Source organism: Taudactylus pleione, unplaced genomic scaffold (assembly GCF_031769625.1).
Source record: "Taudactylus pleione unplaced genomic scaffold, aTauple2 ptg000176l, whole genome shotgun sequence".
NCBI lineage: Eukaryota > Metazoa > Chordata > Amphibia > Anura > Myobatrachidae > Taudactylus > Taudactylus pleione.
This window is the reverse complement of record NW_028284578.1, coordinates 3,102,113-3,129,442: the sequence shown is the minus strand read 5'-3', so window position 1 is coordinate 3,129,442 and position 27,330 is coordinate 3,102,113. Positions and strand designations below refer to the sequence as shown.

At 43.8% G+C, this 27,330-nt stretch overlaps 1 protein-coding gene across 6 annotated transcripts in view; it reads right to left on the bottom strand.

Annotated features, from left to right (window-relative positions):
- Positions 1–27,330, bottom strand: part of LOC148520520 (LON peptidase N-terminal domain and RING finger protein 1-like) — a 105,997-nt gene that overhangs the window by 32,953 nt on the left and 45,714 nt on the right. For 5 of the 6 annotated variants that reach the window (XR_015878864.1, XM_088475682.1, XM_088475684.1 and 2 more), the window contains 4 exons: positions 22,602–22,755; positions 8,798–8,900; positions 2,928–3,042; positions 2,721–2,842 (listed from right to left, as the gene is read on the bottom strand). Coding sequence is in view for 5 of the 6 variants with exons in the window: in XM_088475682.1 (XP_088331808.1) it covers positions 2,721–2,842; positions 2,928–3,042; positions 8,798–8,900; positions 22,602–22,755 (494 nt within the window). In the remaining variant the exon portion in view is untranslated. The remainder of the gene's footprint in view (positions 1–2,720; positions 2,843–2,927; positions 3,043–8,797; positions 8,901–22,601; positions 22,756–27,330) is intronic. The other variant, XM_088475683.1, reaches the window with a different exon arrangement.

Below are 27,330 nucleotides of genomic sequence, written 5' to 3'. Positions count from 1 at the left end.
CACACAATTCACAAAGACAGAAAAAAGAAGAAGTATATTTTAATTGTTTGTGTAGCACACTTTGAGGGTGTCACCACCCTTTAACAGACAGACGCACGCTTGTCGCTGCTGCTTTGAGGACAGTATCATATGCAGTGACAGTAGACTTGTCAGAAATTGTTGGCACGTCCTTCAGTCCGGACCAGATGTCCAAACCAGCCCTTGACTTATGACACAGGCGCACGCTTGGCGCTGCTACTATGTTGATGCACGTGTGGCTACATCGCACACAAGTCACAAACACATTAAAAAAATAGTTTATTTTTTGGAGCACTTTGAGGGTTACACCACCCTTTAACAGACAGACGCACGCTTGTCGCTGCTGCTTTAAGGATGCAGGTGCGTCTACAGCCCACACATTTCACAAAGACAGAAAAAAAAAGAACAATATTTTTATTGTTTGTGTAGCACACTTTGAGGGTGTCACCACCCTTTAACAGACAGACGCACGCTTGTTGCTGCTGCTTTGAGGATGCAGGTGGAATCTAGATGGGATTTGGAACCGGGGACACACTATCTCCATCAATTGTCAAAATCCCACTGCACTAATGGCGGATACCGGACGCACGTCTAACACCAACATAGCAGTCAAGGCCTCAGTTATACGTTTTGCTTCAGGATGACTGCTGTCGTACTTCATCCTCATCGCTAGGGACTGTTGGAGGGTCAATTGTTTAGTAAAAGTAGTGATGTTCCTACTTCCTCTCTGGGATGATTAACAACTCCCAGCAGCAGCAATAGCACTAGGAGGAAGTGGTTCTTGATCTTTCCCTATTTTATTTTTATCGGAGAAAGTTTGGTCCTCCATTTATGTTATATTGATCTATACGTGCGCCTAAAGCGCACACAAACACAGAAAATATTTTTTTAATTTTGCTGGAGAGTAGTGCACTTTGTGGGTTACACCACCCTTTAAGAAATGAGCCAGCCGGCTCTTTACTTATGGGACACAGGCGCACGCTTGGCGCTGCTCCTTTGTTGATGCACGTGCAGCCACAGTGCACACAAGTCACAAACACAGAAAATATTATTTTTTTTGGTTTGGAGTGTACTTTGGGGGTTACAGCACCCTTTAACGGTCAAGCCAGCCGGCCCTTTACTTATGACACAGGCGCACGCTTGGCACTACTTTGTTGATGCACGTGCGGCTACTGCGCACACAATGAACAAACACAGAAAATAATTTTTTTTGGGGTTTGGACTGGAGTGTACTTTGGGGGTTACAGCACCCTTTAACGGTCAAGCCAGCCGGCCCTTTACTTATGACACAGGCGCACGCTTGGCACTACTTTGTTGATGCACGTGCGGCTACTACGCACACAATTCACAAACACAGAAAATATATATTTTTTTGGTTTGGACTGGAGTGTACTTTGGGGGTTACAGCACCCTTTAACGGTCAAGCCAGCTGGCCCTTTACTTATGACACAGGCGCACGCTTGGCACTACTTTGTTGATGCACGTGCGGCTACTGCGCACACAATTCACAAACACAGAAAATAATTTTTTTTTTGGTTTGGACTGGAGTGTACTTTGGGGGTTACAGCACCCTTTAACGGTCAAGCCAGCCGGCCCTTTACTTATGACACAGGCGCACGCTTGGCACTACTTTGTTGATGCACGTGCGGCTACTGCGCACACAATTCACAAACACAGAAAATATATTATTTTTTTAGCACTTGGGGGGAGCACCCCTGATGGACAGAGCACCCCCTGGACAACACTACAGCACCCCTTTAGGACTGGGACACTGCACAGGACTTTGGAGTGGACACAGCCCCTATGGAGAACTGACTGCACAACACAGTCCAGCCAGCCCCTATGGAATTTGAAGTAGTGGACACAGCCCCTATTAACAACAGTAGCACAGCACAACACAGCCAGCCCCTATGGATTTTGAAGTAGTGGACAACAGCAGCACAGCGCAGTACAGCACAGCACAACACTACTCTGCACTACACAGCCCAGCCAGCCCTAACTCCCACCCTCCCTCTTCACTGTCCACAGCAGAGTGAGAAAATAGCGCCGACGCGGGTACCTTATATAGGATCCAAAACCCGCGAGACTCGGAAGGCGGGATGATGACGTTTTGCCTCGATTTCAGATCCGAGTCAGGCGGGAAAAGTCGAGCCTGACTCGGATCTGCCTCGGATCGGGGGGGCTCGGGGGGGTTCAGATTTCAGAAATCCGAACCCGCTCACCCCTAATTCAAACTACATTCCTTATGCTGGCCATACTCGCTACAATTATTGGGGCGATCCGCCTGATATCGGCGGATCGCCCCGATAATTGTAGCGTGTGTGCGGGCGACTGAGGGTTAAATATTGCTCGGTCGGGCATGCAGGATTGTCCAGCATGCCCGTCCAATGCGATATTTACCCGGTAACTGTCGGCCGCATCGGGCAGTGTATGCCCAGCACGGCCGACAGACAGACATTTCCTGTGTTCCGGAAGGAACAGGGAAATGTATCTTCCTCCGGGGGCGGAGCGCGGATGTCGGGCTATACACTGAGATTTCTCTCACAGTGTATGCCGGCGACATCTGCGGCTGGCAGCCGGCCAGATAAAATGTCTGTCGGTCTGACAGACATTTTATCTGGCTGTGTGTGCCCAGCATTAGATATCGGATTATAAAGCAGGAACAATAAAACACCTACTATGAGTAACTACTAATATCTTACTTGGACAGTTCAGCAATCTCAGAGAGATGAACCTGCTTCCTGTCCGTCATCTCTGAAGGAAATATGGCCACCATGAGGTTCTGCAGAGCTGCAGTGACGGAGTAACACCCTACCCTCAGGTACTACAATAAAGATTAAAAACATTAATTTGTGTTCCAGTGGAGACAGGAAAAAAATATATATAATAAAGATGAAAGTCAGCATTACCTCTCTTAAACTCTGCTTGCATAGCGGGCAATACGGCTGGTGGTCCATGCAACGTTCTAAGCACTCCCTGCAGAAGGTGTGCCCGCAAGGGGTGGTGACCGGATCCAGGTACATCCTGCCATTTGTCAATATTTAAACAAAAAGATCTTTAATATGAACAAAATGATTGGTGGGATTATTGATGAAAATAAAAATCACTAGTTTCTCAACTGGTCACTGTACATGGTAACCTGCCTTTTGACCACTGTTTTTGGATTCCAAGTACTATAGTTTGACAAAGGATACAATTTACAGCCCGATATCCTTCCCTACATTTATCAGAACGATTATCCTCATCTAGAGAAGGCATCGCAGAAGTTCACAACTCAAATGAACCTTGAAATATAAATTGTTCAATACAAATGTAACCCTTCTTGCAGGCTGCCTGTACAGAATGTAACATAAAATTACAGCTGGATTTTGCCTATTAAAAGAAATCAAGATAGGCAACGCTGAATGAAAGGTTATGAAGTGATACTTTGTTGAACACTGATGTTTTGGGAACTTCAAGAATAATGAAAATTAATAATGACTGGTTTAAGTGTATTGGGGATAAATTAAAATGCACCAAAGGCTGAATTTGCTAGGAAATACTGACATCCCTAATTACTGATGGTTGGTGTCTACCAACTCTCTTCCTGCTTGTCCCTTGTTTGGGACAATGTAATAGTCAATGTATTAGCAAGACTGTAGCTGGCTGCACGCATAGAGGCACTGGGTTGGAAAGTCCTACTCCTGTACTTATAATACCTAAGCAGCCAGCCACCAGCGCTAGTACAATGACTGCCGGAGTGTGCTTATTGTGATACCAATCCCCTGCATCCTAGTGCAATCAGTGAATACGATTACTTAAATCTGAGGTGAAGCTAGAGCAGGCCAGGGGACAGGAAGTGAGGCAAGAAATTTGTCCTTGCTTCACATAGATTGGTGTTGCATATTGGTGTGGTATGAAAAATCAACATTTAGAATGTCGACAGTTAATGAATGTGGACAGTCAGAATGTCAACATGGACTTTAGGTCTACAACCAACCAATATGTCAACATTCAAAAATGTAGACGTATTTCATAATGTTGACATGTTCATAATGTCTACGTTTATCGTGTCAACACCAGAATGTCAACATATGTTTTTTTGGTTATTTAAGCCTAACCCTAACAATAAGCAAAAAAACGTCATCATGACGAACATGTTAATATTTTAACCATGTCAACCTATTTTCCATGTCAACTTATTAGTTGTCAACTTAAAGTCATGTTGATATTCGGGTGTCGACATTCTGAGTTCATACATATTTTAGCCTAAACCAGAAGAGATAGGGGAGGCCAGGAGATGCTGGGGATAAAAGAAGAGGAAGCTACAAGTGAGAATGATAATAAATAGGAAAATTGACAGGCCCAAACAGCACCCCCTGCCCTGTGCCATGGCACTGACTGGTCGCACTATGCTAGTTACGGCCCTGGGTATAATCCTATCTCCAAAAGGGATTATACCCCCTTTGACCTATAATCCCCTTATCACAGGCATCTTCTGTACCAAACATGGCAACATAGAAAAGTAAAGATCTGATGTAGCACCTTGCACAACAAAATAATTTGCAATTTGGCTGGAGTTGCTTTGTCCAGCAATTCTGGCTCTTTATTGTATTTTCCTGCCTATGGCTTCCTGGAAATAATCCAAGCAATCATTTGTCCTTTGAACAGCAGCTGGCAGTCAAATCTCCATACAAATTAACTTAGAACGTGACCCGGAGATTCAGGGGTTTTCTGTACATGGCAGGGCTTATGGCCAAAAGCTCAGGAGGCTCCTACTCCATGTTTGTTACTGACTTTCTACTGTCAGTGTCACTTCATCTATGTTTTACAGTTACTGGCAGATGTTATGGCCTCCCTGTTGTTGGTTTTCATTCCTATAAGCCCAAAATCTCATCTGTTCAATAAATGTGTTGGATACAATTAAAAAACACTTTCAGTTATGATTTTAGGAGACATTAAAGAAAATGTTGTAGATTTTTTTCCAAAGACTGCCATGGTGTTGGGCAGCACAGTGGCACAGTGGTTGGTATTGTTGCCTGACAGCACTGGGGTCATCAGTTATATTCCTGACAAAGGCCCTATCTGAGCACTACAACAATAAATATTGAACCTCAGGCTTTGTAGTTCACATAAAGCATAGACCTTAGTAAATGGGATCAGTATGAAATTACCGCCGGACACAGTTCATATCCCGACGCCAGAAGACCAGCAACAGAAGATCCAAACAGGTAAGTATTTTGACTATTACTAACCCTACCCCCTCCCCCAACCCTAACCCTCCCTTAGGGGTGACTAACCCTAACCTCCCCCCAATTGCCTAACTCTAACCCCCCCTGGAAGTGTCTAAACTAAACTTCCCCTTTCGCTGCAGCTTAAACCTAACCCTCCCAGGGGGGTGCCTAACCCTAAGTCCCCCCCCCCTCGGGAACCCCTAACCCTCCCCCCCGCACCTTTATTTGGTATACCGAGCGTCGGGCTCCCGGCCTAGGTAAAATGACAGGCGTCGGAATTTCGACGCCTGTCATTAGACCCCTGCTGGGATTAGACAGTCGAGAAGCCGGAGGTCGACATTTCAACTGCATCCCAATAAAATGTAACCTATTGCCTACTCAGCCTGTAAAACACCAGAAACTAGTGACTTTGCAGAGGCATGAGGGACTTTTTGCCTCAATCCTTAGCCGTGTCAACAGTTTCTAGTTTATTTCATAAAATGTCTGCCTCCACTGTGAGTAGGGAAGGAGTTCACAAAGTTAGTAATCTTAAACATCATACCTACTGGCATTAATAGCAGGGGGGATTGTTGGCACATATTTTTATACTTTCTTTTCCCTGGAGGAGAGATCCAAGTGACAAGTGCGTCATCACACTGAATTTTCGCTATTGTGAAACCAATTCCACCACTGCACAATGCCACAATTCATGGTACATATTATGAAGTCGGGTTGGAGCCATGATGATGCAACTCTCCGCAAATCACAATATCACACTCCCTGTTCTGCCAATTTCACCAGGGAAGGGGTTGGGATACGGGACGGCGCCCTGCTCTTCCAAGAGTCTGTAAGTTATCTATAAAAAATGCAAGTCTCCCGGTAGAATTTTTAACAATGGTGAGACGCGTTAATAGACCCACTAACAACTTCTAACAAGAACTCATATGACCTCAAAAACACTAGAGAAAAAAACATGCAACTGGTTTGATAGAGTTTGTATTTGCATTTTTTAACACCCACGGTGAGACCCTGAAAGAGACTCTGCGCCGCCCTCTAGTGTCCTGACAGGGAGTCTGAAGTATGCTGGAAAAGGGCGCTCCCGATGAGCACAAATAACCTTTTATTTTAATATGCACACTCTCTTTCTATATACATCTATACATATATATATATAAATAAAAAGTGTGGCATATATGCTATTTCATACATAGTAACACTTGCTGAACACCTCAGAGGTGACAGACAGCTCTATAGTGTATTATTGGAGGTGTTCGGCAAGTGTTACCTTGTACTGTATGAAAAATAACAGCAAATGGTTTAGTTCTACAACAAGGACACAGTCTCTGCAGTTTTGGCTTCTTGCATGATTCTGGCTGTGTTTTTTGCAACAATAAAACTTCTTCCTGCTTTTTCGTTTCCAGGGAAGCATGCCAACCTCTCCGAGCGCTGCTAAATAATGTCTCTAAATAGACTGAAGGACTGTCACGCTGCCCTGATCAGACGGTGGTCACTGCTGAGCACATCATATAAAAATTATCTGTGACAGACCTGGGGCCATAGAACTGTTATTGTGGTAATTGCTAATTTCAGCTGAATCAACTAATTATCTGTTAAATGTCAATACTGAAATTTACTCTTTAATCATTTTGAAACCTGAATTGTTGCTTATTCACTTGGACATTAGCTCAGCTATTTTGTTATTTGCTAATAACCCCTCTATTTTCTTTGAATTATTATATTATTATTTGTAAGGCGCCACAAATGGTCCACAGCGCTGTACACAGTGTGTGAACAGAGAACATATTAAACAGTATTAAGCAATGTAGAGCAGTGAATAATACACGATTCCAAAAATTCTAAAATTATACAACAACCAACCAACAACAAACTGAAAGAGTATACACAGAACATACAATTGCAGATCTAGCTATAGACAAGACAGTGTTCATCTGTGATCAGTAGCACCCGCATCAGGTAGGCAAGTACTCAGGAGAATTGATGTAGTTTTAGGAAGGACAGTACAGGGGAAGTATTTTCTCCTTGGAGGAAATGTTATCAAGCCTTCGTAAGAGTATAAAAAGAGGACAAGTGGAGAAGATGCCCATACAAACCAATCAGCTTCTACCTATCATTTTATAAAATGTACTTCATAAATGATACCTCAAAGCTGATTGGATGATATGGGCAACTGGTCCACTCTTTAGAAGGTTTGATACATCTTCCCAAAGAGAACTTGCATTCTAGAAGGAAGGAGAAAAAGCAACAGGTTGGCACTAAGAGGGGAGTATACAGTAGATGGTAGCAAAGGCAGAGGCGTTAGGAGGGCTGATAGGCTTCAATGAAGGGGTGAGTTTTGAAGGCACCATGAAAGCCTTGGAGACTAGTGGCTAAAATAATGGCGACTGTGGTAGGACTGAGTTAAACAGGTCATGAGCAGCACAGGCAAAATCCTGGTGGCGGGAGTGAGAAGCAGTAACCAATACTCAACTGAGGCACTTCCACTAAAGGAATTACTGAGAATGTGATCCTGTCAGGTTCAGGACAATAAGAAGGAGGATGAGGCAGCCCATATCCTGACTGTATACTTGAAATAATAAGTGTATTCTACACTGTGGATTTCTGTTAATCATATGTGAATTGACAGAGTTTTGATCCCTGAACAAATAGATTGGTGACCCAATTGGGACACACATTGAGTGATCTATTCATTCGATATTCAAATCACATGACCTGAAACAATCTTCCCAATTTTACAAGTTGGATCTGGCAAAGCAACCAGATTTGGCAACCACCATACATTTTACATAACAATATGTTTTTGAAACAATATGGTTGGGCAGATTTGATAGATTTTGATCACCCATGCTTAAACCTCTCCTTATTTCCAAAAACTATTAGACTCAACACACAAATCAAAACACTGCTGCACGGAATTCCAAATTCCAGATGGGACTTAACAGGTAGGTTGCCGTCTCTGATCTTGTATAACCTGGAAATAGGAGGACTTTCCACTGATTCAGGCATTCTTGCAGGCCATTATTACCATTTACATTTATCTCTCTCTCCTTGCATAATTCCAGCATCGTTTCCATCATCCCAGGTCACCTCCAGGAGATGCCTATGCAAGCTAGAAGTGCACCTAAGGGGATGGAGAAGCAGAAAAATCTCCAGAGATACATTGTGTAATGGCCACATCAAAGACCATATCCTACTGAATATTAGAGAACCCCCTTTCCATTAAATACGTTTTTGTAAATTTCTCCTAAAAATACTGCTTGGATTAGCCTCCTTTTACACTCAAATAAGGGGATATTAATAGGGTCATTACATGTGGCATTATGTATTTTTTTATATATTGCACAAAAGTGGAATTGTAAAATGGGCCTCATAATAGCTCTAGGATAAGACACGATCTTAAAACATCCTATTGCATAAAGGAAATGGTTGTTCAGCCTAAAAATGCGCACTCTCCACCCCTTAAACTGATTCCAGTAATCACGCGTCACACAATCTCGTTTGTACACTGCTTCGTATTTACAGGGACAGAAATCACATTGGTTGTATGTATTTTCTTATTTATAACTCACCGGATGCACAATGAACATTCTACATCAGAGAGGCTCAGGAGGTCTTTCAAGGACGGATTGAGTGGGAGACAGCCCTTGTGATTCTCATCATCTTCCTGAGAGTCTGCAAAAGGTATTAGAGGTTTGTTACATCTTCAACATTAATTTCCAGAGTCACTAATTATAGCTGAGAATTGGAGTTACAGTAGCTGCAACAAAATCCCAAGGCATAAAAGTGCAGATAAAGATATGTTTGAAAAGTAGCAATTGACAATTACAACACAATTAAATTGTTAGGTTACTCAGTAGTAATAAAACTGATTATATGACTTCTTGAGTTTCAGAAACTCAGTACTGACGCTCAACTAGATGTAATATGAAAAGAGAAAATTTTTTTTTTTATATTTTCAGATTTAATATACGTGTTACACAGTACAGACATAATTATCTTTTGTGCTCCCTCAGCTGTGGATTCCTGTTAATCGCTGATGAATTGAGAGTTTTGATCCCTGAACAAATAGATTGGTGACCCAATTGGGACACACATGGGGTGATCTAATCATTCGGTATTCAAATCACATTACCTGAAACAATCTTCCCAATTTTACAAGTTGGATCTTGCAAACCAACCAGATTTGGGAGCCACCATACATTTTACAGAACAATATGTTTTCAGAACAATATGGTTGGACAGATTTGATAGATTTTGATCACCCATGCTTAAACCTCCTTTTTTCCAATAATTTTTGAAAAGTGGTCAGTGTGCAGGATTCCTGGTAGGGGAGGACAGATAAAAAATGCAAAATGTTTTGTATAGTAACTTTGATTACATCTCCAGAACATTTTATTTGTGGTAATTTTTTCTATTATTTTTTTTCTAAATGCTTGATCCCACAGACCAAGAACTCTATACATTATGTTAATTATTTGGGTCCGAACGAACCCTGATAATTAACATTCCAACTGGACGCGAGCGCCAGAGCAATTCATCACTGCTCCGGCACGAAGACAGTTGAGCCGAAAATCAGCTGTCTCCCAGAGTCTTTTCACTGCTCCTTTCGGAGCAGTGAAAAGACTCGGGTCACTACAAGTCGCGCAGGCGCACAAAAGCCACAGCATCCGGTGGAAGGAGCCGGACAGGGGCAGCAACCCTGGACTCCTTCTCATAAGGAAGGAGCGGGTTGCGGGAGCCATCTGAAGATCGTGAATGCTCCCACAGTCAACCTCTGAAAATATTATATTTTCGGAGCTTGATGTATGGGGACAGGGGACCATTCCGGGAGAGAGAGGTAAGTATATCTGCGATATCTCCTGCATTACCTTTTTGATGAATGACCCGAAAACTTAATTTCTACATAAGCAGGTGAAAAAGTTCATTTTGTAATTGAAATTGTAGAAATTAAGTGATGATGAATAGATCCCCAAATGTCTTGAGAAGAAACCAGTCTCATTCCAGCATGGGGATGAAGTAACAGTCCTGCATTGACCATCCAGGGTCTAGCTTTCACTACACTTGTGGTGTTCCAATTATAATGGAAAGCATTGGATCTGAATGAGGATTTTAGGAGGGGGTAAGCTGCTTACATTTTCTGCTGCATAAAGCATTTGTGGTCTGAGTGGGTGGAGCGGTCAATCACTTGACAGCAATTCTCTGCTATTCAGTCGTGTATTTTTCTGCAAGGGACTGACACTTACCCCGTACTTAGACTACAGATGCTGCGATTCGGTCATTTAAACTGGGGTGCGAACATAGCAATTTGATTCAAAAAGCACAGTAAGCATATGCTACATACTTTTTATTTATGTACCATGCGTAGTACAATTCTGTCAAGATGCCATCTGGTGGCAGAAAAATGTATTGCATGTAATATTACACTTTCACAATATTACAATGTCACAATAAGTGTGCTGAGTGTCACTCCATCTACTCAAAGTATTAGTGTCATTCCTCATATTGCCACAATATATGTGCATGTTGTCGCAATATACAGTAGAAGAACAGAAGGCAGAGTATGCCTGTCGTGGGTTTAACCAGGCTAGGGGTGAATTGTCACATGGGTTATGCTTTAGCCAGATAGGTGTTATAAGGGGTGAGGTTAAAAGTTAAGGTATTTAAGGTTTTGGGTCACATGGTACAAGCTTCTTTGTGAAGAATTTTACCTCCCACCCATCCTTTAGTTTGGTTTTGATTGGTTGTTGGCAATTTCCTGTTGGCGGGAAAGAAAGGCAGGTCATTCAGATCGGGTGCAGTTTGTTTTTGGGTGCACTCTTTCTTGACTGAAGTCTGACCCCCTTCCTGAGGGGCAGCACTACACCTTTCTGGGTGACTTGTTAGGTTGTAAGGTTGAGTGGGTGGTTTTAATATTATGGTTGATCACTGTAAATATACAATTTTTCTGGCATATCTATTTGCATTAAATATAGGGCTCTGATGATGACAGGCATCAAACCAAGTGTATAGATAGGGGCGGTCTAACGACAGAGATAGGGCAAATAGAGTCATTTGTTTCTGTGTGCAGAGACCAATTATCTCTGACTCACGTTTAAATTTGCATTGGCCCTTTAAATTTGTGCAAAGGATTCGTAACTACCAATATTTACCTTTCATAATGATATTTTCTATGTGTGACAGTGCTTTTGATGGCAAAGTTCAAGCACAGTGAGAGGAAAAGTTCTGCTACTGATTTTATGTTGTTTTATGTAAATATCTATTAGAATACTGCACATTTTTTATTGACTTGCCTGGCTAGCCCTTATATAGTAAATTTAGCTAGTTGTATACAGGTGATTCTCAGCGGTTTAAAAACCATTCTAAGATTTATCATATAAGTGTCACGGTATGGCGAGGGCTTGGCCCCGGAGTGGAGTCGGATGCGGAATGGAGGCTTGTTTGTTGATACTGGAAGGCAGCTGGTCTTAACGGAGTATGACTCATGAGGTGAGTGGGTACAAGGAAGGCATGGTGCCGCTGAAGGAATGCGGACTATACTTAGCGACGGGGGTCGGTTGGTCAGCAGCAGGTAGCGGGTACAGGTGGCAAGCTGGTATGCAGAACAGGTGAGGTACAGAGCTGAGAAGTGGTAACACTGAAACACTCTGGAACTGTAGCAAGGGAGCACAGGAACTAGCTCACAGCCATGCTGTGATAAATGTTGCACTGGCAACTAAAGGACCTCTTGACAGCCCTTTAGTACCCTCAGGTAGTGCAGGATTGGCTGCAAAACACTCCCAGGGCAGCTGTGACCTGATTGGCTCCCACCAGACACCTGACCAAAATCCAACATGGCCGCGCCCAGTAGTCTCCAGTGCAATGCACTGTCAGTTTCACCTGCTCACACCTCCCTCCAGATGAGCCCCCTTAGTCTGTGGGGACCCCCTGTGCCCAGCGCCGCTCTCCGGGACCCTGCTCCACCGCCGGAGGGACCGCACCAGAGCGCCCGGCGAGGTAAGAGTCGCAATCCTGGCAGCCCGAATCGTGACAGTACTCCCCCCTTTATGAGTGGCCTCCGGAAACTTCTTGGGTTTTTCAGGATTCTTCATATGGAACTAATGTACTAATCGAGGAGCATGGACATCCTCTGCCTTTACCCAGCATCATTCTTCTGGCCCATAACCTCTCCAATCCAACAGGTACTGAAGTTGACCATAGCGAAAACGAGAGTCCAAGATCTGCTTGACTGCAAATTCTACGCCTCGCTCAGTGCAGACTTTAGAGGGAACGTGGAAGAATTTTTCGGAAGCAGTTTAGGACAAGAGGTTTCAACAAGGAAATGTGGAAGGAATTTGGTACTCTGAGGTAGGGTGGAAGCTTTAGTTTGTAGGCCACTGGGTTAACCACTTGAGTGATAGGAAACGGACCAATGAAGCGAGGGGCAAACTTCATGGACGGAACCTTGAGGCGAAGATTATGTGTAGAAAGCCAGACATGGTCACCCTCCTTTAGGCTGGGCACTGCTCTTCTCTTCCTATTGGCTCCAACTTTGTAACGGTCTGAGGCTTTTTGTAGAGCGGAATGCACTTGAGACCATATTTGCAAAAAATTCTGTAGTGTAGAGGTCACTGCTGGTACATCAAACACTGGCAATTCTTTAAATTCTGGTATTCTGGGATGCAGGCCAAAAACTGTGAAGAATGGAGTACGACCTTTGGACGAATGGTACGAACTATTGTGAGCAAACTCTGCCCAGGTTAGAGTGTCTGCCCAGTTATCTCGAGACGAGGACATATGGATTTGTAGAAAAGTCTCTCCTTGGAACCATTAGACTGGGGGTGATAGGCCATGGAAAATTTTAATTTAACTTGAAAGATGGAACAGAGGGCCCTCCAGAATTTTGCCATGAACTGCACCCAGCGATCTGAGACAATCTTGGTCGGAAGACCATGTAGACGGAAGATGTTGACGACAAATAATTGAGCTAGCTCTGGAGCGGAAGGCAGTTTCTTCAGAGGAATATAGTGTACCATTTTCGAGAACTGATCCACCACTAACCAGATGGTGGTGAACCTGTTGGATATAGGTAAGTCGGTTACAAAGTCCATGGATAGGTGTGTCCAGGGGTGAAGCGGTACAGAGAGAGGCAGTAGGGTGCCGGCTGGAGCCTGCCTGGATATTTTATGTTGAACACACTGTGGGCATGAGGAAACATACTCTGTTATCTCAGACTTCATGGCGGGCCACCAATATGACCGTTGTAGGAATTCCAGGGTTTTACGCATACCTGTGTGTCCGGAAAAGCAAGAGGCATGAGCCCAATTCAATAGTTGTTTGCGTAGATCCAGGGTCACAAAGGTTCTCCCAGGAGGGGTTGGATGTAGGTATTGGCGAATACTTTGGATTCCAGAACTGAAGTTTCTAATATGTTCAGTAGATGTTTCAGAGGAGAAGGAACGGGAGAGAGCATCCACGTTTTGGTTGAGTGAACCAGGACGATAAGTCAAAGTAAAATTGAAACGGGAAAAGAAAATTGCCCAACGAGCCAGACGAGGACTAAGGCACTGGATGTTTTTTATATACAGTAGGTTTCGATGATCCGTATAAACAGTGATGGGGAACGTGGCCCCTTCGAGGAGATACTGCCATTCCTCAAAGGCCAATTTAATTGCCAACAATTCCTGCTCCCCAATGTGGTCATTTCTCTCAGCTAGAGAAAACTTTGAGAAAAATCCACAAGGATGGAATTTGTTATCCTCGAATTTCTGAGAGAGTACTGCACCCACGGCTTCGAAGGACACATCTACTTCTGAAAAAAACGGGCTGTTAGCGTCCAGTTGTCTCAGCACCGGAGCCGAAATAAAGGCTTGCTTCAGGATTTGAAAGGCAGTTTCAGCCTCCATAGGCCACCTCGATGGGGTCGCTCCTTTTCGAGTTAATGAGGAAATGTGTGCCGTAAGGTTGGAAAACTCCTTGATGAATTTCCGGGAGTAATTCACGAACCCCAGGAATCTTTGTACCGCCTTCAGCGAATTGGGGCGAGACCAGTCCAGAATAGCCTGTACTTTCTTAGGATCCATCTCAAGGCCAGAACCCGAGAGAATGTAGCCAAGGAATGGAACGGTCTGTACCTCAAACAAGTATTTCTCTGCCTTACAGTACAGATGATTCTTGCATAGACAAGTCAGGACCTCCTTGACTTGAGCCCGGTGTTTGTCAATACTAGAGGAGAATATTAGGATGTCATCTAAATATACTACCACGGAGACAAAGTAAGTCCCGAAAAATCTCATTCACAAAGTTTTAGAAAACAGCAGGGACATTGCAGAAACCAAAGGGCATCACCAAGTATTCAAAATGACCGTCTCGGGTATTAAATGCGGTTTTCCATTCGTCTCTGGTCCAGATCCTGATGAGGTTATAGGCCCCTCGCAGATCTAATTTGGTGAATATTGTGGCACCCTTTACACGATCGAACAATTCCGAGATGAGGGGTATCGGATAATGATTTTTGATAGGTATGTCGTTTAGGCCCCGGTAATCGAAGCAGGGATGCAGACCTCCATCTTTTTTGGTCACGAACAAGAACCCTGCACCGGCTGGCGAGGAGGATGGTCGGATGAATCCTTTTTGAAGATTTTCCTGAATGTAGGCCGACATGGCCTCAGACTCAGGTAAGGACATCGGATATGTACGACCACGAGGAGGATCCTTGCCGGGAACCAAATCGATAGGACAGTCCCACTCCTGATGCGGAGGCAGAGTATTGGCACCTGTTTTAGAAAAGATGTCACTGAGCGAGAGGTACTGGGGGGGGGTATTTGCGTAGTTGCTGCCCTACAGAGCTTATTGACTGGTTTAATCTGAGGAAGGCAGGATACATGACATGCTTCTCCCCAGGACAGGATTTGCATGGTACCCCAGTCTATGTTGGGAGAATGCTTGCACAGCCAGGGATATCCGAGAATGACTCTGTGGGAGGCTTTAGGTATAACTAAAAACTGGATTGCTTCCGTGTGGAGAGCACCCACACGGACCTGCACAGGTTGAGTATGAAGGGATACAGTCCCATTAGTAATTTGGGTACCATGCACGGCACATAGGGTAAGTGCATGTTGGAGAGAGAAGACCGGAATTTGGAGTCTCTGGACGAGTTCAGCGGTGATGAAGTTCTCGCCCCTGAATCAAGGAGAGAGAGAACAATTTTAGGACCGAGCGTTAACTCCAAGGTAAAGGACAAGGCAGACTCAGCTTTAAGTGGAGATGAAGACATAACTCTCAATCTGGTGTCTCCGGAACCGGTTAGGCGCGGGAGTTTCCCGGATGGGTAGGACAGGCAGCGACCAGATGACCGGTCTCTCCGCAGTACATACACAAATTTTCTCATCGACGTCGCTCCTCAACAGACAGACGAGCTCGATTAATCTGCATCGGTTCATCGCTAGTTGGCTCAGGCGGAGGGGCGACGGTAGTAGTAGTGGACCGGAACTTGAAACGATCTCCCCTATTCTTTTCGCTCTGACGCTCCCGATAGCGTAAGTCCACCTTATTGCAGAGAGAACTGAGGTCATTTAGGGTAGTAGGAAGGTCCCGTGTGGCAAGGTCATCCTTAATGCGATCCGACAGCCCACTCCAGAAGGCGGAAATTAGGGCCTCCTCGTTCCATTTTAGCTCAGATGACAACGTCTGGAACTGGATGATGTACTGGCTAACTGGACGATTCCCTTGACGAAGGCGCAGGATCTCGGCTGCTGCTGACGTAGTTCTTCCTGGTTCGTCAAAAATCCAACGAAAAGCTGAAAGGAATTCGGAATAATTATCCAACAGAGGATTGGATCTTTCCCAAAGGAGTGAAACCCAGTCTAGAGCCGAGCCGGACAATAGGGACACTATATAGGCCACCTTGGATTTTGGTGATGGGAAATTCATAGGCTGTAGCGTGAAATGCACATTGCATTGGTTCAGGAACCCATGGCAAAATTTAGGAGTCCCATCGAATTTATTAGGTGACAGGAGGTGCAGATGGGGTGGTGCGGATGGTGTGGGAATGACAGGGACCGTTGGTTGGTTCGTGGCGACAGGCATATTCACTGTGACCAGAGAGGCCTGCAAGGTATCCTGACGAGCAGAATCGCCTGTAGAAATTGGGCCATTTGCCGCTGTGAAGCCTCTAGACCCTCCAAACGGCTGGCAATGCTTTGGAGCAGGTCAGCCCTCGGATCCTGTCCACTAGCCGACTCCATTTGGCCAGTGCAAACAATCACGGTATGGCGTGGGCTTGGACCCGGAGTGGAGTCGGATGCGGAATGGAGGCTTGTTTGTTGATTCTGTAAGGCAGCTGGTCTTAACGGAGTATGACTCATGAGGTGAGTGGGTACAAGGAGGGCGTGGTGCCGCTGAAGGAATGCTGAAGGACTATACTCAGCAACCGGGGTCGGTTGGTCCGCAGCAGGTAGCGGGTACAGGTGGCAAGCTGGTATGCAGAACAGGCGAGGTACAGAGCTGAGAAGTGGTAACACTGAGACACTCTGGAACTGCAGCAAGTATGGAGCAAGGGAGCACAGGAACTAGCTCACAGCTATGCTGTGATAAACGTTGCACTGGCAACTAAAGGACCTCTTGACAGCCCTTTAGTACCCTCAGGTAGTGCAGGATTGGCTGCAAAACACTCCCAGGAGAGCTGTGACCTGATTGGCTCCCACCAGACACCTGACCAAAATCCAACATGGCCGCGCCCAGTAGTCTCCAGTGCAATGCACTGTCAGTTTCACCTGCTCACACCTCCCTCCAGATGAGCCCCCCATAGTCTGTGGGGTCCCCCTGTGCCCAGCGCCGCTCTCCAGGACCCTGCTCCACCGCCGGAGGGACCGCGCCAGGGCACCCGGCGAGGTAAGAGTCGCGATCCTGGCAGCCCGAACCGTGACAATAAGCCTATAATTTAACAATTTAGCTTAACTAACAATACACCATGGATGGAAATGAACATCCATTTGAATAATTACTGTAAATCTGGCTTGTGTAACACTTTTAAAAAATATTAAATACTAGTTGTAAATTTATATATTTTGGAAGATATTGGAAACTACAGACTCTAACATATGTTTATTAATTAGAGATGAGCGGGACTGATTCTCAGAGAACTGAACCCACTGAACCCACTCGAACTTGCAGATCCGAGGCAAGATCAGAGTGCGGCTCGAGTTTTCCGGCTTGACTCGGATCTCAAAGCGAGGCAAAGTGTCATCATCCCACTGTCGGATTCTCTAGGGTTTTGGATTAAATCAAAGTCCCTCCCCCACCGTGATCGGCGCCATTTGCTTGCTGAGTCATGGGCTGTCAGGGCTGTGCTTCATCCAAGAGGGGCTGCTGTGTCCATCAAGGGCAGAGGCTTCTGTCTATCCAGGGCCTGCTTTGTCCATTTCTGCTGTGTCCATCCTGAGGTTGCTGTTGCTGTGTCCATCCAGTGGGAGTGGCTGCTGTGTAAATCCAGGGGTTGTTGTCTACATCTAGGGCAGGGGCTGCTGTGTCCATCCAGGGGTTTCTGACTATGTCAATCCAGGGGCAGTGGCTGCAGGGGTGTGTTCATAAAAAGTATTGTCATACTAAGGGCCATATTCAATTGCTGGCGAAAAGCCGAGATCGGCAAAAAAAAGTTCTCGCCGGTGACGTAATTTCGTCAAGCGAATACTTTTCCCCGTATTCAATTGCAAAGACTTTACGCCGGTGCGAAAAGTCTAGGCCTTGTAACCAGCGGAAAAGATTCGCATGTGAATGGAGGTGGAAAAAAGTGCAGAATTGGGGGTTTGGGGTGCAAAGTTGCGGGAACACCCTTGCAGCCTTGGGACAGTCCCTTAAAGGTAAACTGCGTCCATAAAAGTTAATAAAATACTTTAGAACACCACAAAAAAGTACTTTCATTTTGGGGGTGGAAAAAAACAAAGTTGGGGGACAAACTTAAAAACTAGCAAAATCGACTCCAGGGAGTCCCCCAAGTATGCACAACCTGGTTTTGTTTATTGCAGGTGCTTGCTGAAGGTGCGTTTTTTAGGATTTTTACAAATGCACTTTAGCGATTTTTAACCATGCTTGCACCCATTTTCATGTACCCCAAATTTGCTGGGACTACTTAACATTTAGCAGCTTTTTTTTTTTTTTTTTCACCATTTGTGCAAATATGCTAAATAGCACCAATTGAGAGCATTAAAGCACCCCAAATACCTTCAGCAGGGCTATTCGGGGTTATCCATAGTGATCCCCCATGTCAGTGCATCTTTAGGGGGGTGTCAGGCTGATTTCCTCAAATCTGACAGTACTTTTCCGCGATCTCAGTTTCGCAGGGATGCGTTCTTGGTCCTTTGCAATTAAATAGGGCGAATCGCGGTGACGAGTGCGATACTTTTCCAGAGGCAAAACTGGCGATGACAGCGAAAACTCCGGTAGGCGAAAAGTCCGGGACTGTTCGCCAGCAATTGAATATGGGCCTATGTGGAAAACGCAGTGTATTCGTAAAAAATATTGCCACACTGTAAGTGGAAAATGCAGTCTATTCGTAATAAAATATTGTGACACTGTTAGTGGAAACTTCACAATTTAATAACACAAAGTTAGCAATAAAAAAATGCAACTTTTTCCTTCTTTCAACAATCATGAATAAATGTTTAGTCTACATGCCGACTACAAGACCACAATAAAGTGCTATATAACATGCATAATATATTAAACATAATGACATCACAAACGCCTCAGCTGAGATTCACAAAAACATATTTTCAAAAGGTGATAATAGTGGATATGGTTTAAGAAAAATGGAATAAAGCAGCTAAAACTCCCTACTCCCAGTCCCTACCCATTGCCCATCTACCTGAATTTCAGCGAGTCAGAGGGGCAACTCCATGCAACCGTATTCCAGAGTGCAGCTGTTCCTCCTGAAGCCCAAGTCAGAAGATGTGTAGGGGGTGTGGTGATATGGACTAAAATGGACCTAACATCCACTAAAGTGGACAATGAATCCCAAATCTAACAGGGAGCGCAGCTGTAATTTATACACAACACAGGTGTTACAAGCCGCGGTCACGACTTGTCTCCTTCAAGCAGATTACCCAGTCAGGACAGGTTACTCCAGTTGCTTCTGTTGCTAGGCAATCGGCACACCTCAGGAAGTGATGCATCATCCTCAGTGCAACATGATTGGTACGTCCTCCTATTTGTACACACTGGACTGTTGTCACCTCGCCGATTATAGCGTTCCTGTGGGTTCATTTGGCTCAGCGGCACCAGCAGTATCCTGTCGACTCTGCTGGAAGGCACTCCATCTCCTCGGTTCAATCTCCCAGCTGGCTCCGGCTCCTGTGGCCTCTCCTACGGCGCCCTAACCGCACCATCAATTCCTGTACTGTGCTCCAGCTTCCTTATCCCACCGGTGGCTTCCTAGCTGCATTGGCAGTGACGGTCCTCCAAGCCGAATCGGCATTCTCGGCAGTTCAGTGGACGCTAACTTGTACACAAACCGGTACTGTAACTTATGTATTGTCCATCAGGACTTTGGATGCAAATTTGACCAAATTTGTACTCAAACCTATGTAAATTCCATCAGAACTGTGGATGCTACTTTGCACACTAACCTGTACACAAACTTGCACTCAAATTTATGTACTGTCCGTCAGGACTTTGGACGCTAATATTGTACACTAACTTATACACAAACCAGTGCTCATATCTGTGTACTATTTAACAGGACATTGTATCTGGTTCACTGCCCAAGCCACAACATCGGCTCTCAAAGCCAAATCAATTGTCAAACTCTTCAGCATGGGCCTCAAGCCACCTTTTCTACTCTATTCCTACTGTTGCTCTCACCATGTCAATTGCTACTACCTCGAGCTATAAGTCCAGGCAGCCGCCTAAGTACCGGTAAACGTATCCCAGTTCTAAGGGAACAAGGGGCGGTTGTTATTGGCAGTAAGTCTCGCTAGCCTGGTTCTAGTCTTTTCACATGGAGGAAGCATTGGATATCATAACAACAGGATGGGATGACAATATAGGCTTGGGTGCTGGTACACTCTGGGGTGATGCTATAGGCTGGGGTAAAGATATAAACTGGGGTTATAGGCTGGGGTGGAATTATTTTAACCCAAATCCTGACAACAGTTGTGAAGGCATCTGTGCCATTTGTAAAGCCAAAATTAGTAGAGAATCGAGATAGAGACCTTAACCATCTAGGAACCTCCGCCCTGTTACGTCATCTGCAGCGCATCCATCAGATGTCATCATTGTCATCATCTTCCCCATCAGTGTTTACATCCTCTTCTTCACACAATATTAATTTGTCCCCACTGGAATCCACCATTACAGACACCTCTGTATTTTGTTTTACTTAATTGCTGGTAAAGGTCTTCCTCGTGGAATTTGTAATTCATTTTGATGAACATTATCTTTTCCACATTTTGGGGAAGTAGCCTCATAGGCCGATCACCAACAAGGTTCCCGTCTGTGCTGAAAACGCTTTCTGAGTACACACTGGAGGGAGGGCAGCTCAAGTAAAGCAAAGCCAGTTTGTGCAAGGGCCTCCAAATTACCTTTTTTTCCTGCTAGTAGTCAAACGGACTGTATGACATGCCAATTTGGATGCTATCATTAACATTTTTTAAATAGTCCTCAACCATTCTTTGTTATGGATTGAGTCACAGTAGAGGTCATTAATTGTAGACAATTCTGACCCAACCAGATGTCAAAACTTGGTTGTGTTGACTCATCTGCATCAGCAGTGGGTGTTTTGAAAGCTTAGTTGACAATTCACTTATCAACAGCTCTTTACATCTCTTCAAATCTGTGTCTGTTGGAAAGAAGAAACACGTCTTCATCCCTTCTGGGATGAAAATCCACTTCCAGCAGCAGGCATGGTGCTCAAGGATTCTTAAGAAAGGCACAACGTTTAAGACTTAAATCTGAAATCTTGCATTTTCTCTGTTCCGCTTGTCCACATATCTGTACTTGTTAAGTGGACAGTGGGTACAATGGCAGTTTGGAGGCCACTAACTATGTTGTTGTTTTTTTTTTATGTCCCTGTACAGGTGGGGCAAAAGTTTCAAGTGGAATTATTTAACAGTCAATTGTTTTGGAAAGCACTGCTAGTAGTCTTGCTGGTCCCCTTCTGGGATGAAAATACACTCCCAGCAGCAGCAGGCTCAAGAATTCTTCTGGGGCAAGGACTGATGTGAATGAGTAAAATATTTTTTGTAAATGCCTCCCCTCCCTCACAAAATTTACTTCGGAATAAAATTTTTTTATTAAATTTACTACCAATCAACCTTTCCTGTCCCAGCCTTCAACAACATACATACTCAAACTCCCTCAGGCCTCTCTTGAATAATAAAAACATTTGTTTCCTGATGTGCCATGTTGGAAGTTGAACTGCCAAGTGTTTGTGCTGCCCATTGCTGCCGCTTAGCTTAGTCAGCCAGCTGGCTTGGTACAAATTGCAGGCTAAACTGGATTAAAACAATATTGTGAGCTGCGAGGTGGTCAAAAGTGACTGGAAACGAGTGAAAATTAATGTTATAGAGGTTAATAATACTGTAGGAACAAAAACATGCTCAAATTATGTGATTTTAGCTGTTTTTACGATTGATTTTTTTAGAAAAAAAATACGGATCCAAAACCGAAAAAAAAACCAGAAGGGCGGTTTTGGCAAAACCAATCCGAATCCAAAACACGAGGAGATACAGATCCAAAACCAAAACACGGAGGTCAGCGTACATCTCTAGTATTAATCCCTATGGTACGTGTTTTATAAAGAATGAATGGATTGGAGGAGACATTGTATTGATAAGTGCTAGACTCACTTAATAAAAACACATTTTGTAAAGCATAAAATATTTCTAATCAAATCAACACTCTGCCATGTGACATTACCACAGCACCATGAAAAGGAGGAGTTTAGGAAGACAGAATGAGTACAGCTGGGCATTTGGCCTAGCCTATTATCCACGTTTGAATGATGAAAGGTTTTGCTTGTCGTCTTGGCACATATGAAGCAATTTAGAGCTGCCTGAAACTGCCAAATGGCCGTTCCCAACCACTGTGTGTCTGTGTACTTTAAAACTGCATTTGTTAGCAGACACATCCAATTTTGCTAATGACATGCTATCCCCGTCAAGTGGTCATGTATTGTATGAAAAATACTGAAGAGCCCACTAAAGGTCAAGTTTAAAAGACAGATTAAAATTCAGATTATAACTTCATCCCTGGTTACGGGGATACATTTCTAGTTTTTGGAAAAAAGGAACACCACAAAGAAAAAAAAAAAAAAAAACTGGTGCCAAAACACGACTGGCTGAAAATTATCGAGTACATGCTAGTCCCACCTGACACTACCTTAATTTAATTTCGACTGACCTTTTAATTTTAAATGCTTACTTAATCTGTCCTTGTCTAGTGAGGATGATTCATCGGTCTCCTTCCGTTTCATTTGCACTTGGTTTAAGGCAGAGGAATTTGCTGTCCCATCAGAAGCGTTTGCCATAAGAAAAGTCTTTTTGTCTGCATCAGGCTGTGGAACAGTAACAAACGTGACATCTCAGAAAGAACACATGCTTAAAACTACCAAAAAAGTAGTGTATAAACTTAAATATCAAAACGTTTATAGGAAATTATTTGGGATAAATATTCAATGGTCGCCTTGTTTCTGTAGTGTTCATTGAGACAGTTTAAAGCTATACAACTACTCAAACCTTTAATTTGCCCTTTTAAATGGCCATGAGGGTATGTGAAAGAGATGACCAATCGGAAACCACAATTTCCCTAATTGTGGCCTCTAATTAGTCCTCCACTTATTTCTCCTAGATGGTTAGAGGGCAGGGATATGCCATGCCATTCCATGGTGGTAATACATTTATACAGTTTTCTACTGACAAATCCAGTATCATAGCACAGACTAAACCGTATGTAAAAGAAAAACTACAGGCACACAATCATTCAAAACCACCATATTTTTACAGGATACCCCTAATTTTATCATATGGCACCGGTTGTGACCATTTGGTGTCAAGCAAAGAACTATAATCTAGTTTTAATGAAACTACTAGTGAGTGACTAGCATAATTCACAGATACATATATTCAAAAACATGTTTAAAAAAATTGGTTACTGCTATATGGACTAACTGTCCATTTTCTTCCTTATATAATATAGAAGATTATAAAGCAATTTTGGAACGCTGAAATAATGAAATTAACACCAGTTTTACTAGATTTTGTTTTTATGAAAATATAACTAACATCACCTGGTTATCTTGTTTAAAAAGTAATGCTGGGTAGACACTAAACTAGACAATGTGCGAATCCAGCAACGGAACAATATATCGGGCGGTCCGTACACACTGCAGAATTTGGTGTACGACTGCCCGATATGTTGTTCCCCCGCCGCATCCAAAGGGATGGTGTAGTTCACCGGATCTTGAGATCTGCCTGCACTGCAGGCAGATCTGATGGTGCCATGCACAGGAGCACACAATACTGCGTATAAACAGGACAATGTGGACAATTTGTCATTCCAATTCACCCCAAAACGACAATTCATCCAATATATCGTCTAGTGCACTGTTTTTCAACCACTGTGCCGCGGCACATTAGTTTGCCGCGAGCACTCCTTAGGTGTGCCGCCGGAGAAGCAAAACCATGTCCACCATTGCACAGCTGCTGGAACGTGATGTCACAACACTGAACCCTGACAACAGAGGCCGATTGAGGAACAAGAGTGGTAAGTAAAGGGAATCCTACCTTACTGCTGGATACATGCGCTGTTTACAGGCAGAGACTGCAGTGTGCCGGGAGTCTGAGCCAAAGCTGCTTCCCTGCCTGCACTCCCTCTGCCACTGCTGTCTTCCGGAGCCTGAGGGGCAGCTCAACTTCCTGCTACCCGACAACAGCAATGGGAACATCTAGCAAGGCGAGAGGCCGCATATGAAGGGCCCGGAGGTAGGCTCCAGGGCTGTAACTAGGTTAGTGCAACCAGTGCCATGGCACAGGGCACCGCAGGGCAGCGGGAGCTGTTTGGGCCTGTCAATTTTCCGGTTATTATCATTCTCACTTCCTCTTTTATCCCCAGCATCTCCTGACCTTCCCTCTCTCGTCCCTGGCCCTTCCCCATGAGGCCATGGCCCTTTTTTGGGTGCACTATCTTATGTCCCTTTTTGAAAAATGGGGAAGGGGGGGCGCCAATGTTCTTTTTGTCACAGGGCACCAAAAAGTCTAGTTATGGCTCTGGTAGGCTCTGTGTACTCTTGCTGAACTTTGTGGTGTATATCTAGCTATACAGTAGTCTGGCACTATCACGATTTATCACATCAATGATGGCTACTAGTCTGCTGCTGCCACCGCCTTTGAGAACTTTAGGCTTTCCCTCAGGTGTCAGGACATTGTTCCTCTCTGTGTTACTCTGCATAGGCCGTGCATTGTGTGACACAATAGTGTGTAATGGGTATACATAGTAAGAATGATGTTACAGTGTCTTTGGTTAGTATGAAACAGTCTGCATCTCTCATGGAATAGTGTTGATAATCACCTGTCGAAGCCGGATGATTGGCTGAGACCAAATATTTTAAATTAATATCTGGCAACGCCATTTTGCGTCGTCAGCACAATACCATCTGGTATGACGCTATACTTGGTTATTAGCGTCGTGCGTCTGCTTAACTACTGCACATTGTTGAAAGTCCAATCAAAACCTATATGCACATTAGATAATATATATAAAATATACAAGACGCACAACGCACACTAGCGAAAGTACACAATATTCTCACACTCACACATGCACGCACTTATAAAAAGGTTCCTTCATATTAAGCTTACTATTAGAGGTTTATTAGCAAATGCTTATGTTGTGGAATGTAATGTTTATGATATTTAAGGTGCAGAAACTAGTAGACAAGTCATGTTTGGTACCATTCTAAATCCCTGTTTATTCGCAGATCTCCGGTTCTATCGGCAAGGAGATCGCATCATGCATCCGCAAGTTATGAATTATAGCGAATTAGTGATTAGAATGAATACCTCTGTATGTAGTGTCTTTTGGCTAGTTTAAACCAGTTCTTCGGCGGGAAAACCACACAAACAAACTTCTGGGACATACCCCTAGTGACACTGTATGAACTGACCTATGACCTGCATCGTACCAGAATGTCCAGGAGCAAGAACCAATGGAAATCTGTCAACTAGTTTCTTTGTTAGAGCTGAACTCTGTAAGGTATATAACCTGAGTACTGATTATAGTATGCAGCCATTCTCTTTGGATGACCACAGACTTCTGGATTGATGACTGGATACTGGGACCAGTGCGAACGCGTATGTATCGGCTTGTACCTTTGTATTTACTTGCTTTTAGCGCTAATTGTCTAGATCACAGCGCGTTATACTTTTCATTGAATAATATAACTTTTTGTGCTATGGAACCACAATTGGATTGGAAAGCAATTATTTATTATGCGACTCATAGTGTTAAATAGCAACATTTAGGTATAGCGATTAAGGGGTATCAATACACCCTGTAGTATTGCCTAAATGTGCCAATGGGCTGTATTATCTGCTGTATAGTTCTTCTATAAAATAAGATGGCACCTGTGCTATATGATCCTGGAAGATCTGAAACCTAGTTCTTTGGTTGTTGGATTGCTTGTCAGAAAAGTGGTGAAAACTGCATCTCTGCGCAGTCACATGTTCTACTGTATGTCATTACCACATGCTGGGTGATATTCCGAGTAACACATACATGTATATTTCAGAAAAACCTAGACATATTAAATATATGTTGACATTAGTTATTATATACAGGTAGAGTCTCCCATATCCAAAATGCTTTGGATCAAAAGTATTTTGGATGTCAGGTTTTTCAGTATTTTGGAATATATACATACCATAATGAGATATCTTAGGGCTGGGACCCAAATCTAAACACAGAATGCATTTATGTTTCATATACACCTCATACACACAGCCTGAAGATGATGAATTACAATATTTTTAACAATTTTGTGCATTAAACAAAGTTTGTTTACATTGAACCATAAAAAAGCTAAAAAGGTGTTACTATCTCAGTCACGCTAACAAAATTCCATATTTCTGGAATATTTGGATATGGGAGACTCAACCTGTATTATATTTGATTAAAACAACCAATGGGGTGCCATGGCAATTTTAAAATCTTGTTCAGTGTGCCGCAAGTTGAAAATCACTGGTCTAGTGTGTACCCGGCTTAACTTTCATACAGTAAAGATTTTTTTTTTTTTGGAAGTTATAGAAGACCAGAAACTAAAAAGTAACAATTGGCAAGATGTATGTTCCTGAAATATAAGAAGCAGATGGCAAGGTTTGTTCTATATTAAATTTAAAGTTAAAAAGCCTGGGCATTGAAAGTCAGAAGCTTGACCACTTAACTGCCAATTTTTTTTCCCCCCAAAACCAGTCAGAAATGGTCATATTTTTTTTCTTTACATTTAATAAAGTTATTATGCCTAGGTGGTGTCTTGCACCACCCCGTGTCCATAGGCCCCCAATTGTAAAAATACTTTGTACCCCCCCCCTTAGGCAATAGGCCCCCCAGTGGTCATAAATCATATTAACAGTATCCCCCACTCCACCTTAGTTCTAAAAGAATCAGTGTTTTAAAACCCAGTTGTAAAAGGCACCTGTTTTTTGCACCCTCCTCCCTCCTTCCTCCTCCTCCCCTATGACCATTGTCATTGTTTTTTATATTTATCCCACCACCCCACCCCCCTCCAGCATCATATTACTATATTTTATCCAGTCACCACCCCCACTGATAGCAAATCCCCTCTGGAGGGCACTCTGGGGCACAATTCTGGCAGTGATGTCAGTGGTCACGGACCGCCACATTACTGCCTGGAGGTCGTTCTGCATATGTGCAGAACGGATCTCCTCTTCAAGAGCATCGGGGAGGAGCAGTTGCATGGGATGCGACCAGTTCAGTTGGAGCACTACTGGCTGCGGTCGCATCCCAAGTGACCATGCCAGTAAAGTGGTTAAGAAAGGCAGCTGCTAATTGTTGTTACTATTCTCATTTATTTATAAGGCTCAACAAGGGCTCTGTAACACCATACAAGGGGGAA